General features: G+C 43.3%; 7 protein-coding genes across 7 annotated transcripts; 4 read left to right on the top strand and 3 right to left on the bottom strand.

Moving 5' to 3' along the window:
* Nucleotides 1-1,257: 1,257 nt before the first annotated feature.
* BCR41DRAFT_324392 (OPT oligopeptide transporter protein-domain-containing protein) lies at nucleotides 1,258-3,767 on the top strand. Its single transcript, XM_022021545.1, has 3 exons — nucleotides 1,258-1,589; nucleotides 1,757-3,281; nucleotides 3,389-3,767. Exons 1-3 carry the CDS (start codon nucleotides 1,372-1,374, stop codon nucleotides 3,755-3,757), a joined length of 2,112 nt encoding a protein of 703 aa, XP_021879939.1. The 5' UTR covers nucleotides 1,258-1,371; the 3' UTR covers nucleotides 3,758-3,767.
* A 261-nt stretch (nucleotides 3,768-4,028) lies between these two features.
* On the bottom strand, nucleotides 4,029-4,457 carry BCR41DRAFT_308128 (RlpA-like double-psi beta-barrel-protein domain-containing protein-containing protein; the record flags this gene model as incomplete). Its single annotated transcript, XM_022020895.1, has 2 exons — nucleotides 4,029-4,136; nucleotides 4,317-4,457. Coding segments are annotated over 2 exons (249 nt in total), but the record flags the coding sequence as incomplete, so codon positions are not given.
* A 2,284-nt stretch (nucleotides 4,458-6,741) lies between these two features.
* BCR41DRAFT_387544 (hypothetical protein) lies at nucleotides 6,742-8,805 on the bottom strand. The gene is made up of 4 exons (XM_022027908.1): nucleotides 8,491-8,805; nucleotides 7,771-8,368; nucleotides 7,617-7,651; nucleotides 6,742-7,532 (listed from the first exon to the last, which is right to left on the bottom strand). Exons 1-4 carry the CDS (start codon nucleotides 8,723-8,725, stop codon nucleotides 6,802-6,804), a joined length of 1,599 nt encoding a protein of 532 aa, XP_021879937.1. The 5' UTR covers nucleotides 8,726-8,805; the 3' UTR covers nucleotides 6,742-6,801.
* Nucleotides 8,806-9,041: 236 nt separating this feature from the next.
* BCR41DRAFT_356451 (hypothetical protein) lies at nucleotides 9,042-9,871 on the top strand. The gene has a single exon (XM_022024648.1). It carries the CDS (start codon nucleotides 9,101-9,103, stop codon nucleotides 9,503-9,505), a length of 405 nt encoding a protein of 134 aa, XP_021879936.1. The 5' UTR covers nucleotides 9,042-9,100; the 3' UTR covers nucleotides 9,506-9,871.
* BCR41DRAFT_308073 (MT-A70-domain-containing protein) lies at nucleotides 9,730-10,628 on the bottom strand (the record flags this gene model as incomplete). Its single annotated transcript, XM_022020891.1, has 2 exons — nucleotides 9,730-10,191; nucleotides 10,284-10,628. 2 exons carry the CDS (start codon nucleotides 10,626-10,628, stop codon nucleotides 9,730-9,732), a joined length of 807 nt encoding a protein of 268 aa, XP_021879935.1.
* Nucleotides 10,629-13,388: 2,760 nt separating this feature from the next.
* Nucleotides 13,389-13,595, top strand: BCR41DRAFT_297158 (Bromodomain-containing protein; the record flags this gene model as incomplete). Its single annotated transcript, XM_022020449.1, has 1 exon — nucleotides 13,389-13,595. A coding segment is annotated over one exon (207 nt), but the record flags the coding sequence as incomplete, so codon positions are not given.
* A 2,747-nt stretch (nucleotides 13,596-16,342) lies between these two features.
* Nucleotides 16,343-18,938, top strand: BCR41DRAFT_356448 (hypothetical protein; the record flags this gene model as incomplete). Its single annotated transcript, XM_022024647.1, has 1 exon — nucleotides 16,343-18,938. A coding segment is annotated over exon 1 (2,477 nt), but the record flags the coding sequence as incomplete, so codon positions are not given.
* Nucleotides 18,939-19,252: the final 314 nt, after the last annotated feature.

Genomic DNA, 19,252 nt, shown 5'->3' with positions numbered 1-19,252 from the left:
CATAAATATGATTAGCACTTTTGTTCATTGGTTATGCCTACGTTACGACAGCAAGACCCTGCCATGTTCTGCAATAAGGATCATTCATTGGCAAACACAAAGTCAAGAGGGAAGAAAAGGATTCACCTAGTTATCAACTACATTGACGTTCCTGATCTCTTGATCGACACAAAATGCGCAGTATCACACTTACTACAGTCATTGGACGCGTTGCAAATGAGCTGATGTGTTCTTTGGTAGATCCAGGTTGGCTCTGCATTCTCTTGCCTTTACGACAAATGGTCCCTTTAAGCATCTGTGAGACTGTGCCTGATTTAATATTTATTTAAATGGTGAAAACGCCATTCGGTGTTTCATTTTTCCCATGAGAATTTTGTACACAAATAAAGAGTTCATCCGATCCATTTGGCGCCTTTCATTTATGGTAAATATTTCAGAATGACTTCCAAAAGTGGTCAACTTTGTCCTGAAAATTAAAAAAAAAAAAAAAGGTATGTTAGGTTAGCATGGAGATGTGGAATGTCAACAAGACCATGGGGCAAGGCTGAAGCGATCAGCAAATTATACATATAACAACGTATAATATGTATCCCTTCGAAAGAGCAAACCTTAGACCATGTTTCCATCCTTTGATCCATAATAATGACGAGTAAGCACAAAAAAAGAATGAAACACAAAGAAAATATGCTGTTTTAACTGAATTGTCGTAATTTGTCCAATAGGACTTGATCCATTGTCCAACTCACCTTTCCATTGTACTTTTTGATTGAATGAGGCTCTGACTGAGTTTCATTTGCGGACATTCACACGGTCCTTAGTCCAATCAATTAATAAACAAGCCTTCTCTAAACAAACTGCATGAGTCTTTAGCTGGGACTGATCGGGTCTCCTTTCCGTTCGGATGGATGATAGGATCGGATCAACATCCTTCAGTAGAGACTAAACCCCTGGCTTCTTTCTTATACCTGTTGTGTAATTAATTTGGCTTCCGTGAGGATGGCAAACACCTCATTTCATTCATCATTATAAAAAAATTAAAAAAAAATCATACAAATACACACTTCTTTTTCTCGTTTGATTGACATCTGTTTTAATATTTTCATACCCGTGATCAGCTGTTTCTGGCATTCAGGAACACTCTTACTACCCTTCTCTCTATCGCCTCTTATCCTCCAACCCTTCAACCAACAACCAGCCACTCTTCTCCGGTTCTTCCTGTTCCTTTACTTTACTTTCCTTCACTTTTTTTTTTTTTTTTTTTTTTTTTTCTTCCAGTTCAATTGGATCATTGTCATCACTTTCTCTTCAACCTCTTTCCCTTTCACTCATACCCTCACAATATATATATAATAATAATAATAATAACAGTAAATGTCTACAGAGAAAGAAGGATTCCCTCCGCATGAGAAAACTGAATATCTCGAAGAAGATCATGTCCACCATCCTTTAGGTCGCCCTGCTTCCTTCAAGGCCGATGATTATGTGCATCCTGATCAGTCGGTGGATTTCCAAGAGGATAAACGCTCAGATAATGGGAATGCACAGTTTAATGACGAAGAATTTCCACCTGAAGAGCATCAATTCACTTGGTAAGATGTCATGTCATACAAACAAACAAACGCACAAACGTACAAACAAAGAAAAAAAGGGTCCTTTGTTGTTTGTGTCTGCCTAAACTGATGACAATCAAAAAAAGATCAACAATCACATTATTCATGATATCTTTTTTTTTTTTTTTTTTTTTTTCCTTCATCAGGCGCGCAGCTATCGTCGGTTCTCTTTTAGGATGTGTTGTCGCAGCCAGTAATTTGTATGTCGGTCTCAAGATCGGTTGGACTTTTGGTGCCTCGCTTTGGGGAGCCATTTTTGGATTCATTATTCTTAAGCCTTTATCTCGACTCATGGGCGATTCATTTGGACCCCGTGAAAACGCCACTTGTCAAGCTGCAGCCACCACTGCTGGTGGCCTCTCTACAGGCTTTGTTACTGCAATCCCTGCGCTGTATCGAATGGGCTTAATGGGTGAGGGTCATATGCCCAAAGATGATGTTCTCACCTTGGTTCTCTGGACTACATGTGCTGCCTTCTTTGGCATGTTCTTTGCTGTCCCTCTTCGTACCCATTTTGTCATCAACCAAGATTTGGTCTTCCCTACACCTCGCGCAGCAGCAGAGACAATTCGAAATCTGCACAAGACTGGATCCAAGGCTGCTGCAGATGCCAAGAAGACTGCATTGGTCATGATCATCTCCTTTTTTGTGGCTATGGCATTTGTCCTCCTTGGTAACTTTATCCCCGGTATCTTTGACACAGTCCATATCCTCTACTGGATCGGGCATGCAACCAGTTACTTGAAGATGCAGCATGCGGATCAGGTCTGGGGTTGGGCTTTTAGCTTTGACTTCTCATTCTTTGGTGCCGGTCTGATGACTCCTGGATCTACTGTCTGGTCATTCATGCTTGGAGAGTTCATCGCGTATGGTCTGGCGGGCCCTTTGATGGTTGATTCAGGTTACTTGGAGGGTCCCCGCGGTTTCACCGAGCCCCGCAATGGTACAGCTCAGTCATGGTTCCTTTGGCCCGGTATTGCCCTGATGGTCTTCACTGCCTTTGGAGAACTAGGTGTCAATGGAAAATCGCTCTGGCACGGTGTCACTAGTGGTGTTCAGGCTGCTCGTAACTTGATTCGCCGTTTGACAAAACGTAGTCAGCTGGCAGATTCGAGTAACTATGTTAGTAAGGATCCTGTTCCTCCTCACCTTCAAGTCCCTACACTCTGGTGGGTCAGCGGACTGCTTGTCTCGGGAGTGTTTACGATTGTTTTGATGGCTGTTGATTTCAAGGTGCCAGTATATTCAACTATCATTGCCATCATCCTGTCATTTATGCTTGCGTTTGTGGGACTTCAAGCCTCAGGCGAGACTGATATCAATCCTACAGGATCGATTGGTAAAGTTACCCAGTTGGTCTTTTCTCGTTTCCCTGGAGAATTGGCAGTAGTCCAGAAGACCAACCTGATGTGCGCCAATATCTCGGCTTCTATCTGCTCTCAAGCCGTCGATATGGTCGGAGATTTGAAGACAGGTCATTTATTGAATGCCTCACCTCGTTCTCAGTTCTTGGCTCAAATGGTGGGCTCAGTCTTCGCAATCGCTGCAGCAGTTCCATTGTTTATTCTTTATACAGAGGCTTATCGTTGTATTGTGGATGCTTCGATCAAGAAGTGTGAATTCGGTTTGGTCGCAGTCGTCACCTGGCAATCTGTCTGCGAGATCTTGACTGTAAGGATCATTCTCTCTCTCCCCCAGAAGAAGCTTTTTTTTTTTTTTTTTTTTTTTTTGTTCTCTTCATGCAATATCTAATCAACTGTATTTCCCGTTCCGCATAGACTGGAGGCTCTGTCCCACGTGGCTCATGGATTACGGCGATTGTGTTTGCGTTCCTTGCGATTGCTAACATTTTGATCCGCATCAAATTGGTTCCTGAGAAGTACCGCCCATATTGGATCAATTTGAACGCCGTGGGTCTTGGTATGATTAACCCTTCACCTGCATTAGCATTGGCTATGGTCATAGGCTGGACTGGAGGCAGGATCTGGAAGCGAGTCAATCAAATGTCTCATGAAAAGCTGATGTACAGTGTTGCAGGTGGTTTCATCAGTGGTGTCGGTGTTGCTGGCATTATTAAAGCTTTGTTGGTGTTGGGTAAGGTCAAGGATGGATCCGTCCAGTGGGCCTGCAACAGCGATATTTGCTGAAGAAGCAAACAAAAAAAAAAAAAAAAAAAAAAAAAAAAACAGAAAAAATCCTGTTTTACTTTTATTTTTTCATCAAACAACATTTACATGCATGTATTTTTACAAATATTAAATAAAGGAACGAGTTGAGGGGGATAAGGGAAAAAATCCGTAGAGTTTTGTGTATTATGTAATATCCTGTATTATGTTATTACAGTGGGTTTATATCAGACTATAGTTTAGCAATTGTATTCAAGTCGGGAGAGAAGGAAGGAAAGGGGTATATTCAACTCTATGGGCACCGTTCCCATGAAATAGGCACACGTCCTGCATCAATGTCTGCAATACGTGCGAATGCGCCTGGTGACAGGTCCAAGGACCCAGACTTGCATCCGGGACACTAAAAAATAAAAAAGGAAAAAGAAAAAAGAAATATTTGTGTCAGCAAATAACTAAGGAAAAAGAGGAAATAGAATCATTTCCTGCAGAATATTGCGCTTTTGCTTTCTTAACGGCCAAAAAAAAAGAGCGGGAAGAGATATTAATGAACTTTTTTTTACTAAAACAGATATATCCTTACCATATCAACCACTTGAACTTCCACTGTGCCTTTGGGTCCCCTCACAATAAGACATTGCCCACATGCAGGAGATTGACTGGCATAGGTAAAAGAACCAAAGTCGGGTTTATTAAGTGCAGCAATCATGTCGTAGACAGAGTTGATGTAAGGAAACTCACATGCTCCTTGTTGAAACGTGCCTGCACCATTCTTAATTGCTGGGTCTTTATTTTTTCAAGACAATGGTCGGATGTTAAATCTCAAAAAAAAAAAAGAGCAATGCATTGACACAAGAATGAATAAAATACTCCTGAGGATCATTCTCTTACCATAGTACGTCCCATCTCCTTGACCAGACTTGACCCATCCTGGGGCATTACTTCGATTAATGGGTGGTCTAGGGATATTTGCATTATGTTCCCTGAGCTCTTCTTCTATTTCTGGTGAGGTAGGATAGGTTCCTCCGCTTTCTCCCCCAATAGGTTGGCCATATCCACCCGAGCCACTATTGGATGCTTTGCGACTTAAAACAACAGCCAAAAGAACCACCAATAGTAGTACAATTACAACGCTAAAGAAAATTAAGGCTGCAAATCGACGACGATGCCGTGCAATCCGGGGGTGTTTTGCCATGTAAGTTTCAAGAAATGTGGGAGAAGCATCTCTAGAAGCGCGCGAGAACTTGATTTTGTTGTAGAAGGATTTAGAGGGAGTTAGCGGAGGAATGACTGGGAGAGGATATTGAGAGTCTTGTGTCTGAGAAGGCTTTCCTCCTTTCTCGAGGTGGTGAAGGTCAATAATGGGATTATGAGAGGGAGGAGAGGAAGAAGATAGAGGGATATCGTCGTGAGGAGGTGGAGGAGGAGGAAGGTCTGGCAGGGCTGTCAGACGATTATGGCGTGATTGTGAACGAGCGATAGAAGATGGTTGCCTCGGTAGATGGTGATGTTGAAAGTTATTCCTTTCACCGTCCGATATCTCTGGGCTTGATGCCGTCATTTTTTATGTCTGTGTGGTTCCAAGTGTACGTCAAGTGCTTGGCGTTGTCTGTGTCCTTTAGGACAGGAGGAGAAAATGAAAATAAGAAAAGAAAATAACGTAAGAGAGAATGATGCGAATACAATAGTTGCTATGAGGGAAATGGAATGTGGGAAGAGCAATGGTGGCAATGTAAAGTGTAGAATGTAGAATGTAAAATGGAAATGAAAAACAAAGAAGGAAACAATTTGTTCTCATCATCCTTCCTCTTCTACTCCAAAAAAAAAAAAAAGTATTTTGGGCGCAAAAAATAAGCTTTTGTCTTTAATTAAGGTGACACATTTCTCAGGCATTTGATAATTTGTTTATCCTGACTGGCTGGTGCACACAAGTCGAGAATAATCATTCAAGAGCAAAAAGATAACTAGGGTCATCTCCTCACCTTCCTCTTCCAGGTTTCCAAGGACCCGCTTTGCCACCATGGCCTGTAATAGCATTGCTATTATGTAGCCCAATCGATGAATGTCCACCACATTTTCAATAGGACACACTGAGACGAATGTGAGCACAGCAAGAAATTAACTCCGTCAAAGCATGAATTAACACAAAACAGCGTTCTGCATCAGTCAACACGTGGTAAAATCCTTTTTTTTTTATCAGCTCAAACCTAAAGGAGCTGGGTTCCTGCCATCTTTTCAACACTGACACTAATAGATGGTATAAAAAAATACTGCACTTCCGTTGCACCTTGGAGACATCCTCTCAGTTGAAAAATATGATGACTATTAGACACCTTAATACAAAAATGCATTGCTTCGTTAAGAAACCGTTATAAGCTTCCAGTATATACTTTTTCAGGCAAGGGTGAGATAACGGATCAATCTTATTAAACCGCATTTGGCAGCACCTTTTATCATTCGAATGCCTTAAAGCCTCGGAAAACTACAAAGCACTAACTAATAGAGTAAACATATCCGAGTTGAAATCGTAAACACTATAGGGTGGGTTACTCGATGGTTTTCTGCCTTTTTCATCTTGAAGGCTCAAAGTAATGGTAATAAACATTGGAGAAAAGGCACGCCTAATGTTCATCCAGGCTGTTCAGGCATGCTCTTGACTTGCATCGGTTGTCAATTGATCCATAAAATATTAACCGCCGAATTATACTTACATTGAAATAAATTTCAGATCTTCCACATAAACTTTAATCCAATAGACATTGTCCATTTTACGGCGCTTTTTCAGCTGCATGATCAATTGCCATCACGGCAAAAGGGTTGCTGTAGCGAGAAATTAGGTCCTTGTGTAAATCATAAGGCTGGACAGTTTTTGGTGATGGAATAGGCATTCCAAGCACGAAATACAAATATCTGAATAATTATCCATAAAGACACTTCTCTCACGAAAAGAGAAAGGGCGACAGTCATGCTTGGAATTATATATTCTTCAGCATAAAAGCGCAATCTTAAAAAGGTAATACAACGGATCTTTTATTCTTATTCATCTCTTTCATACGGGAGAAGACATATTACTTCAAAGGGTTCTTGACAACATAATCCACAAAGAATTCCATCGCTTTGGCAATCTCCTCGCCCAGAGGAATAATCTCTTCAGGAGGCAAGATAAATCCACTCCTTCCACCAGGGTTGGTATCAGAAGGTCTTAACTCGATTGTATAAGAGTACACTCTCTGTCCATTGTTGGCTTTGGTTGCCATCTCACCATAAAACCAATCACTTCCTGCGCCTGTTGTCTTGTATAGCGCCACAGAAGGTTCACTGATATATTTCTTGCCATGGACATCTTTGATGATGCTAGCAATTTTATCGCCTACAAACTTGTGCTCTTTTTCATGAGGCGCGGGAGCAGTAGTCCAACCCTCAGGACGAAGAACCAGCTGAGAGTAGCAGTGGAAATCAATAGCACCGACAATTCGCTTCTGTTGGCTAAAGAAGTTTTGCATGGCCTGGACCTCGGGCTCGGATGCTGCATGAGGCCCACGGTAGGTCTCACTCCAAGGGAAGTTGCTAGAGCCACCCTCACCAAAATGGTCATCCCAGTTTCGATTGAGATCAACACCCCAGGATCCGAGGCCGTTGTTCCGACGGTTCTTGCGCCAGAGACGGTTTCGGGACCAAGTGTATTCGTAACCATCAATGTTCATGACAGGCACGATGATGAACTCAGTATCATGCAGCAGAGCGGTGATATTCTTGTCCTTGCCATATTTGGATGAGAAATGATACGTAAGGTATTGGACTATAGATGAAGGAGAGTGAGTGAGTGAGTGAGGGATAGTCATCCATTAATGCAGTTTTATCTTTTTTGATAGTATTCGTATACCTGTGGAGCCGCCAGCCCATTCACGAGCATGCTGACTGAAGCAAATTCAGAAAAAAGGCCGTAAATAACAAATAATAAATTAATACTTATAACTTGGTAACAGTAACAGCAGCAACAACAGCGACAATGAAAGAGGGGGAAGGAAAGTACTTACAGCCCCTGCCACCAGATTTGAGGCTTCTCACGGATAGAGCCATCTTTCTCTTTGGCAGTCAATTTAATTGCAAAGATATCCTTTCCTTCGACTGTCTTGCCGATTGATGGGATGAATGAGATTAGCTCCGGATAGTCATCTGCCAACTGGAGGTAGAAATCCTTGATTTCAGTGTGTTCATGGTAATTGTTAAACCAGGTATCAAAATCAACTCTCTTCTTGGGCTTGTCCTCCTTCTTGTCATTTATCTTTTGAAGCTTCAGAGCCACCGCAGTCATGTAAATCTTTTCTGCATCTTCGTCTGCTAGTTTTTGAAGATCTCGCTCCACCACTTCCCAGTCATCCTTGCCTTCAGGGACACCTTTTTGACGCATAGTTTGTTCAAATAATTGGAACTGCTTGTCAGTAAAGTGGGCAAGTACCACATCTGAGTCACGAGTGCGGGACCATACATCGAGCTGGTCAAGCATGATCTCGATTGGATCGCTATTTGCAGTTAATAGCGATGTGTAGTGGGCTGGGATAGGGAAATCTACATGGTGCTTGCGGGCATTGAAACGGACCAACGCGTGGTTTTCGAGCTCACGCGGGTAACTGACTAAAAAATATATTTACAAAATACGCATGTAGAGATGTTAATAAACTGATGTTGATGAAAGATGGAAAGAGAGACTGAGTAAAAAAGAACGGATATTTGTTCAATTAGCATATCCTTGTTACCTTTTTTGATACCAAAGGTTTCGACGTAGTGCTCAATGCGACGAGGATTACCGTGACGACGACCACCAAAGACTACCTGAGCACTGGAGGGAAATTGGTTTACTTCTGAAATCAATGGGGTGTTATTGTCGTTATTGCTATGCTCCATATCCATTTGGCATAACTGGGCAGTTGTTGCCTGGGTGGTCAACAGTGCCAACGTAAGCACCAGAGAGATATTGAGAAACACTTTCATGAGAGATAAATTTTTTACGGTGTGTAAAGAAGATGAGAATGAAAATGAAATGAGCTTGGGAAAATAAAAAAAAGAGAAAGGTGCCCACTAGCATTGAATCTGATACCCTATCATACCATCCCTTGCTAAGGGAAAAAATACGTCCGTGTGGCCCTGTAAACATGCCATATATGGAGCACATTTGCGTTACTTAGATTTCTACAAGGTGCGAAATAATCACGTGCACAAATATCTCCTCAAGGAGAAGGATCAATCCGCGTGGCTTGAAATATAAACAACCATGGTGTGTTCCAGGTGAAGGAAGTGGTATTTGCATTCCCCCATTACTGCTGGTATCTCCTTGCATTCACCTCTCTCTACATAGCAGCCAGTATAATGTCCCTTCTTAACATTGCATCAAGGGCTGTAAAGCCTACCTCCAACCTCGTAATCCTTCGTGCTTTTAGCTCATACTCTGTCGTCCGCCCTACCTCTTCGGCATTTATAATAAACGACAATAACAATAATACCTTGAGTGCAACCAATAGCTCCACAACAGTTCTCGGTCGTCTTGGCTCCTACATCTCTGACTTGCTCCCTTCGATCGTCTGGGCATCAGTCCCCAAGAGCAAGACCTCGCATTCCAAGAAGCGCATGCGTCAAGCGACCAAAGGGCTCAAAGAGCAACACAATATTGTCCAGTGCCCTGGATGCGGGCATGCTAAACTGATGCACCATCTTTGCATGCACTGCTATCGGGATATGAAAGGTCGTGGGCCTTCTTCCAGGACGTTGGCATAGCATAGCAAATAATCGGAAATATATGAAGTGCATAAGAGATGACCTCGGATCAGATCAATTTAGATAACACATCAGGCAGGATCAATCATTGCTAGCTTATTCATAAAGTCTTTTTTTATATTTCTCTTTTCCTTCTCATTTGGATTAAATCAACGTCCATATCGAGGATATCAATCTATCTTATGCGGATATCAAGACTTGGTCTAGCGAGCATATTATAGGAATCATTGGGAAACCAATTCAGATTGAATGGGACAAGGAATCAAATATCCATCCTGCACGACCTGAGAATTGCTTGCTCCTCGTCCACAGTATTGATAACGAAGCGGTTCATTGCCCCACGATAATACGCCTTCCTCTAGGTTCCGGGCAAAAAGCTCAAGTCGATAAAGTGGTTTCTTTACCAATGCTTCACTGTCGACATACGCATTGCGATCTCGATCTGCTCGGGATTCGAGTTTTGATGTGAAAAATTCTTCTTCAATAAGAGCATTGAGAGATGGTTTGCGTGAATGCTGAGCCGGTATGCTCACTAGTAGCCTGTTTACTGGATTTGAGGCAGATGTCTCATGCATGGTCTTATTCGATAGCTTTGAGCCTTGCCTCTGTCTCCCTATCAATACACCCTCATATGCTCGTCGATGTGAATTGCTGAGGCTAAGCACTGGCTCGCCTTTGGTAGTAACCTAATTCGCATAAAGTATTTATGTTAATGCGGAGGAAAAAGCGATCCAGGGATTATTTACAATGTTCAATTTAGCAGTAGCTCAAAACGTACTTTGAGCCAAAACCAGTGTGCAACCAAATCAAGACCCCATGCAGGGAACAGCTTCTCTACTACAACCCTTTTGACTTTGGCCTTGTTTGTTATCCATACAGCTACTATTCCACCAACATTACTCCCATTTGCCTTCAGCAGATCAGGAATAGGTATCTTGAACAGCTCATATAAATCCATTGTCCTATAATGACTCATTCGATCAACCGATGCATTCTGCCATGGTGGGTCCATCACAATGATATCGAACCCTTCTCTATCTTTTGCTAGTAAATATGTTTGCAAAGAGATGTGGCTTATTAGTATCAAACGATCCAATACAGAAACGGTGGATTCATGGAGCATTGCAATACCTATGCTCTTTAAACCATGGATCCTGTCCAAATCCGAGATTATGAACCCTGAATGTGGGGGTATTAGATATCGCGGGGACCCTTCTATAGGGAACGAGATGATCGCTGGATCGGAGTTATTGTTTACGACGAGCGTCTCATATATGTCGCTCAAGTCCAATTGCTGCAGGTCTGGTCGAAGTTGAAAATCTTCAAATGTAGTTTCCTCACTTTTATCGCTACCCATATCACCAGTGGACATGAACCCTGACTTGAGCATACGCATTGTCGGTTGAAGCTCTACCAGATTTAATGCAAACGTATTATCTGCTGGAACATCGACAGATGTTCCGTAGAAATAGTCTCCTTGAATATCCTCGATGTATGATCGCATCTCTTTCTGTTCTAGAAGAGTATGAAACTGTGATAGGATCCATTGAGTCGCTTCGTCATGAGCATCGCCAGATGTATCTTTTTTGTTTCTCTTTGGTAATTTTTGTTTCTTGCGAACAGGAGGTGAAGCACTGTCTTGAGTAGATGTAGTATCAAGTTCGGTTCCTCGGGAGGAGAATAGCGGGCTAATTTGACACGAGTCGGTAGAATTGTCGTACGGCTTTGCGACACGGAAGGTGCCAGAGCGGATGCTCCAACCCTTTACTGGCACTTGTATGGGTGTGAGGAGGTATGTGTCTCCATGGCGGAGAGCGATTTCCATGCGCATTGCATGTGTGTTTACAAAGGGCGAAGCAAATACTGTCGTCTTGGGACGAACAACATGTATCATGTGACATTATGGTTAAGCCACCTACAATTTTTTTTCCGTTATATTCATAACACTATGACACTATGGGGACAAGTATGAATAATTTGTATTAAGCACATTTTCGAATGTGGGTTTTTGCATGACTCGATTTGGTTCTACCACACACGCAACATTCAATCTCAATTGATCTGCCTGACCCTGTCCAGTAAGATTTAATCAATTTTACAACCGGATCATTATCGCGACAGGCAATTTACTTCCCTTTTTCTATTTTTCTTATTCTCTTGCGTCTGTTTCTTTTTCATGGGTTCGCCACGTTCCCCTGCCACCACGAGCACTCTGGATCAGACCCACTCCTCTTCAAACACCCACCAGCACCGCAAACGCAAGTCGACTGCGAAATCTTTCTCTCACGACGAGTTCCATAGCGACTCTTCATCCACTGCTGCGATTAAAAAGAAAAAGAAAAAAAAAAGAAGCAGGAAGGAGCGCCATCAGGATGACTTGGATCACGAGGACACAGTTGATATCGAAGAGGAAGAGGGCCAAGACGAAAGTAAAGATCACCTTTTACAGCACAATGGCAGAAATGGACATGGAGCAACTTCACCATCATCCCAGCCAGCTCAGAAACTTCCAAAGATCAAGATCTCGCTGAGACTTCCTTCTAATCCTGCCATCATTCCTTCCTCTGCCTCGTCCTCCACACCTACAACTTCCACACATAAGAGGAGCAACAGTAGCAGTAGCTTGTCTAAGAAAAAGCGACGGTCTTCTGAACATATCAGTATCATATCCGAAGATGATGAGGAGCAGGAGGACGAGGCTTACATTGGACGACGCCAAACACAAAGTTCCATTCATACTGATGATCTCGACAATGAACGGCCGTCTTCAATACATAAGAAGAAAAAGAAACACAAACATAAGCATAAGCATCACCATCTTAAACATCAACATAATGAGTATGAAATTGAAAACGCAGATGAAGAAGGACCTATGTCTCATAATATCTTCAGCCGCAGCCATGAGGGCAGTCGTGAGTATGATTTGGAGGCGGAGAGCGAGTCAGGGACCCCCAAAATCACTCTACGGTTAGGAAAGGACAAGAAAGAAAGTAAGAGGAATCGAAAAGTATCTACTATCCAAGACGCACAATACAATAGTCCGGCAGACGAAGCAGGTCTATTACAATATGGAGGTCAGCGTAAAAATTCAATTGTACCAAAAGCACGTTCTCGCTCTAGGTCATTAAGTCAAAGTGTAGCTCAATCACCCGTTGTTGTAAAACAGGAAGAGACATATCAAACACTCTCTTTTCCCGACTCGAATGGTGCACATGCACAGGTGGGACAGAAGCGACCATTTTTATCACTGATGAACGAACGATCAGGTAGTTATGATACAGAGGCACAAGATCAAATGACAGAGGACATGGACGAAGATCTGGAAGACCCTTTGGCTGGCGACCTTGATGAACCTGAAGACGACGACGAAGAGGAGGGAGATAATGAGGATGAAGATAACGATGGCCAACAAAACGAGCGAGACGACCAATCAGATAATGAGGGACTTATGTCACCCATGATTGATCCTGGCATGCATGCTCATTTTAGCTCCAAATCGGTCAAGGGTGGACAGAAGAGCTCAAAGACAATACCTGGATCAGGGGCTGAAGGGAAACATACGAAACCTAGGACACCAAAGGCGACATCAGAAGAACCCAGCCGAGAAGGATCTACGTCAGCCGCTGCCACTCCGAAGTCAAGGCGGAAAGGAAAGCATGTCAAGCGACCCTCGACATCAAAAATAACAACACCTGCTGCTCCAAAGAAGAAGGAGCTTTCAGTCATTTGCCATAAGCTACTGGATAGCTTTATAAAGTACGGATGCATTATTTTATTTCAAAAAGGACGAAAAGCGAGGGACTTTTTATTTTAATTCACTAATTCCAACTCTGTTTGTTTAACGTCGGTAATTTGCCGTTTCAGGAAGGATATGTATGTATTGTTTACTGAGCCAGTTGATCCTGTGCTAGTGCCTGATTACTCTTCTATTATCAAGAATCCAATGGACTTTTCAACAATGAGGGCTAAAGTAGAGAGGAATTTCTATCCCAACATCGATGAATTCTTGAAAGATTTTCAGTTGGTTTGCGATAATGCAAGGCTATATAATGCCAAGGAAACGTTATACTGGAGGCAGGCCGATAAACTATGGGAGTGGGGTTCAAAAGCGATTGAACGAGAAAGGAAGTCAGTCCTTGATAAGGATGATGAGGCTTTCTTGGCGGTAAAGGGTGAGGAGAATGTCGATGTTGGCGGTATGGGCGATTATAGCAACACATCAACGGGTTCTTTCTCTCAAAGCCGTCGAACTAACCGCAGTCAGGATTTGCCTGCTGATGTAAATACCATTCACATAGTCGTGGTGATGATGCAACCTTAAACTCTGATGTGGATACTGAATGCTCTAACACTTACTATTTATTACATTACAACTTGGTCAAATACTAGTCACCCATGTCATTCGGCGAAGCTGGCCGTATACCAACTCCACAACAATACAGGAAATCAAAAAAGATTAAACATAGGAGAGATGGAACGATTGCTCTGAGTTATGCAACGGACGGCTCCATTGACCCTGCTTCCCATCCTGATCCATGGTCTTTGGTGCCTGTAGAGCAGGATTTTGGATCTGCTCCTCTGGTTTGCCCTTTGATTGAGACAAATCCCAATTACAATGGCCTATACCTGGATGATTACCCATATTGGAAGGCACCAAAATCTCAGTTCCGCCCAGCGGCCTTTCTAGATTATGGACCTTTTGCTGTCCTAGGAAGGCCAGCAACAGATAACGGCCCGTCAGGTGTTAAAAATATTCCAGCTTATACTGGGATGGTTTTTGGAGACGAAAAAGGTGAAGCATATGTTCGGAGTCTCGCTATGTTTTTGGATGGCATAGTTGATCAGAAGGAGCTGGCGGCAATGAGCAAGGAGGATGCTGCAGGTCTCTTTGAAGTGCAAGATTTTGTTCGTCAGAAGGTTGAGACACTGACCCGAGGTGCCAGCACATTTGTGGATAAGGTGGCGACAATTGTCAAAGAAGAAAAGACTGGGCAGCATTCTGATGTGGACACGCGTGTACCTTTGAAGTTGTGGCGACAAGATTTTAATATCGAAGCAGAAGAGATGACGTCAACGAGGGCAGCGAAAACTGATGTGAAGGAAGAGACGCAGGTAGAGTCAAAAGGAGTCGAAAACAACATTAAGGGAGAGCCTAAAATTACATCAGATCAAGCGCCGAATAACCCTCCAGAGGAGTCAAAGGAAATACAAATGGGGGAGTCTAAAGTGCTCCAAGGACTCAAGGATGAGAAAACTAATGATTTGGCTAAATCTGAGATGGAGGACGAGATCATGAAGGATACTGAAGAAGCTGTGTCTATAGGGGAAACCAAGGCTTCAAGAGTCAGTAATGGACATACGAGCCAATCCATGCAGAAGGGTACAGAAAAGGATGCATCGACTGCATCAATGAAGGAATGGATCGACATCCGACAAGTTGTCAAGGACATTCAAGCATGGCCGAAGCTACTACGTGCAAAGACTGAGTACGAAGCTTGGAGGACGCTCAAAATCGAACTCGACAGCTTGTTGCCTCCTGCTCAACGGTCTATCGCTTCCACAGCTGATGATGATGTGGAGATCAAATGGGGTCAGACTTGGTCAGGTGGAGATTCTGAGGAGAACAAGAAATGGGTTCGAGAGTATCTTGAGCAGAATTCGATTGAAATGCGTCAAGTTGTGCAACTCATGGTCAGCAAGACATTGAGTATGAAGAATGAAACATCTTTAGCCTCAAGTTCAACTCCAACGCCTATATCTACTTCTGTTAGTGGAGGCGTCACTCCTTCATCTACACCCGCACCAAGTCCTGTTGCTTCTACTCCAGGATCTGAGGAACAGGAAAAATTGCTTTTAGAGCGATTGATCAAGAGTATTCGTAAGCGCCTTGCAGAGATGGCCCAGTATGTACCTCTGTCAGAGGTCAATCCACAACGTCTTCCGCCTCCTGTAGTACCAGCATCAACAAATGCACCTACTACTGCTACCACTCCTAGCTCAGCGTCCGCCTCTACTTCAGCGACTCCCCCAGTTGTGGCAAACTCTGCGACAGCGGCAGCAGCTACTCCAGTGTCAACATTAGCGTCTACTCCTCCAAACATCACATCCTCGACTCAGGCAGCTGCATCAACACCTGCTATGATAGTTGCTCCTACATCACTTTCAGACTCAACTCCTGCCATAGCCTCAGCTACAAATTCTACAGCAACTTCAACACAGCCTCATGTGACTGATAGTGCTCGGTCAGCTGCCAGTGTTGGACCAGTATCACAATCAGCGGCTACAAAGGCGTCCGAAGAATGATTTTGAAACGTCAGAGAAATCAGCCACAACTTTCAAGTGAATCAAAGGAAACACTGCGGCGTCCGTGCGTGAGGGTGTCTCTCGGCTGCGGATGTGACTCCATCTGTATCTACAACTATGACTACATTTGCGTTTGCAGTCCTAGTAAGCTTGTTATTCTAGATGATCCTCCATCCAAGGCCCTGTGAATGGCATACTTTTGTTTGGCTGCCTTTTAAAAAGGAATGCCATTGAAATTAATTGAACCAGACATTCTGATTATTCTCCTCCCTTCTTTCTTTATTTTACGCTCTCTCTCACTCTTTTTATACACTTTTAAACCTCTCCTTTTTTTTATCTTAATTGTTCACACTTGTAAAATTTATTGTACAGTAGTCCAATCATTCGTTAAAAACATGTTACCAAAGAAATTTTTTTGTCATGGTGATGCATAAAATGTAAGCGCCTCCACGCGACGTCGAGTGACTGCGGCACCCAACTTCACATCATTTAAATAAGATTTGTAAACCTAGTTTGAAAAAGACTTGCTTCTGCCCTTGTCAACAACCTATTGCTGTACATCGTACTGCAAACCGTACTCTAAGCTTGTATTACTTCATTCTATCACCATGGCAACAAAAGCAACAGTAATAACAGAAGCAGCAATAGAAGCAGCAATAGAAATAGCAGCAGAAGTATTGGTAGCAATCATAACATCTTCCGCACCCTTGAAAGAGACCACCATATCAACTCCAGCAACAAGCCATGCACTATCCTGTCCCGAGATTCTGTCCGCTATCGGCAAACACGTCTCACCATTTGAGTCCCATCCAAACAGAAATGATGATGATCAAGATAACGCATTGAGTTACCTCAAAGTTCGTGACAACCGATCTTTTAACTTCTCATACAGACCCAAGTTACTTATACAATGCACTCAAGTCTCAAAACTTTGGCGTCAAGTCTTTATGCCCATACTCTGGCATGTATACGAGCCCTTAAGTATGGATCATGTGCCCAGAGAAAGGCTGATGGAGCATCAAGATCTATGTCGAATCCTCCATCTTCGTTCGTTTTGGCACCTTCCAAAGTTTTTAACCGACTTGAAAACACATCCCAGATTCAGGTTCCTAAATGAATTAGTGGTTGCTTCATCGATGAACTCTAAAGTAGTATCCTGGTTGCTGGCCCATAACCTACGGCTGAAGAAATTGAGTATGTTCGATTTAACGTATCAATTGATGCCCAGCATGATGGAACATGCTGATCAACTAACAACTGAAGCAGTGGCAGCTGACCCAATCACGACAGCTGGTGCAAGCACTGAAGCTGCAGCTGCAGCACCGGCTACTGCTAATAACATTAACGCTAGCTCCATCAACAGTGTTAATGGTAACAAAAATAAAATAACCCCCTTTGAGCCTCTGGCTCATCTGGCGCCAACGCTTGAGGAGTTGCATCTGCGGGGGCTAAGTTTCAAGGATCAAGAGCTCTGGCTATTACTCCGGCCGCTTGCTGGACGACTTCGGTCTTTGTCGCTTTGCAATATTTCTGGCCAATTGAGCGATATCGGTTTGGATTCTTTAATATTTGAGAATCTCACCTCTCTAACATTAGGGCTGCGTAAATCTTTACGTCCTTGCCTGGAACGATATATCTTGGGGCGCTGTCCACTGTTGGAGGACTTGGTGATTGAGTTCGTAATAAACAGCACCGATGGCAACGACGGGGGTACTTACCCATTGGATTCAATGATCTATCTCCTTTCTGGAACCGAGGAAGTCGAATCTAAGAAAGAACGGGAGAAACGAGAGAAGGAAGGCAGACAAAAGATCAAGCAGGGGACCCGTCCTCAACTATCGAGTCTCAAGATCTGTGATCATCCCAAGGACCCTGCAATGAAGAACCAGATTGCCAACAACTGGAAAATTTTGAAGATGGTCCGCGCGTGTAGTCGGGAAAATGAAGATGATGAGCGTCAGTACTATAGATCCAATGTTGGCGCCCCTTTGACAGGCCGAATCAGAGCCAAGGATGACAGTAGTAAGCATCTCAACATCCATGTCCAAGGCGATGGCGACGTCAACAATGGCAACTCTAGCACAATCCGAGTTGATGAAGAAATGGATCTCAAGTTCCAAAAAGGGTTGGGCAATCGACAGAATTCCTTAAGAGAGCTAGAGGTTTGTCTTTGGGTACTCGACACTGAGGCACGTAAGGCTATTGAGGCTCACAAACAAACCCTTCAGGTCCTCAAGATTATTATTCTGGGATGTGCTGAGAGACAATGGTCCCCGCTCCTTCCTGGGGGATCTGAGAATATGGGTAATGAGTGGATCTCTATTGTCTTGGAGCGACAAGGGCGAGAGTTAGAGAAGTTAGTCCAGAACTGCCGACGGCTACGCAAGCTTTATTTCTGGGATTTGAACATGGACGCGGATGTGAGTGTTGTTGTTGAGGATATCCTAAAGAAGCGAGAGGATGACAATAACAAGACTAACAATATAAAGGAGGGAGAGGCTGAGGGAGAAGGCAATATTGGAACGATCGAAGATGCTAAGGAGGCCCTTATAGGCGGAAGAGCAGTGACAACAGGGGGAAATGGAGATGGAGATGGAGATGGAGATGATAGCGACCGCAAATGCAACGCTTCGAACATTGCCTGGGATAATCCCTGTCTGGAGTCGTTGACTATCCGTGCACGGGAACGAGAGATTGTATATAAAAATCATTTGGTTAACGAAGATGAACGCCGATTCACCACCAGTATCCTTTCCGCCACCGCTACTAAGGCTACTTCTACAACCGCAGCTTCTGCACTACCAGAGCCTAAGGTGCCTAAGGAGATTGAATGGATTATGCCTAAACAGGAGATCGATTCTACTTTTGGAGACGGTATTAGTACACTCTTGGGACACCAGTGGAGTGTTTCCGAATTGTTCAATGGTGCTTATGGTGACTCTGAGGATGAGGCCGGAGAAGGCAGTGGAAGCCGAAACAATGACGAAGATGGGGATATGATGCAGAGGTTCTTGACACATGTTTCGTATTGCCCTCGTTTGAATAATATTCAACTTGGCCAACTTCGGCTTCGGCGGCAGTATAAATAGCATAGTATATTATAGCATAGTTATAAAAGTCAATATTGGACCAGCTAAACAGCTTTACATCTAGTTTGGCAGTGGTGTATGATACGATACCAGTTATAGTGGGGCATGGTATACTGGTATACTAGTGGAGCCGAAAACTATTTGCACTTCTATTTTATGAAAACTTTTTATTCATAATCATCATCATTCTTCTCGGTTCTAGCCCTTTTGTTGGCTTTGGAGGGCGTTTAGAGGCTAGAGTGTCGACTACACCCATCGCATAACAATTTGTGTGCTCCTGTTTGATTAACTAAGTAACAGGTTTATGATACCTGACAATATAGCGCAGAGGTATAAATCATGCTGTGAACAGATT

Source organism: Lobosporangium transversale, assembly GCF_002105155.1.
Source record: "Lobosporangium transversale strain NRRL 3116 chromosome Unknown BCR41scaffold_26, whole genome shotgun sequence".
Taxonomy (NCBI): Eukaryota; Fungi; Mortierellomycota; class Mortierellomycetes; order Mortierellales; family Mortierellaceae; genus Lobosporangium; species Lobosporangium transversale.
Note: the sequence above shows the minus strand (reverse complement) of the source record. Positions and strands in the feature narration are given on the sequence as shown.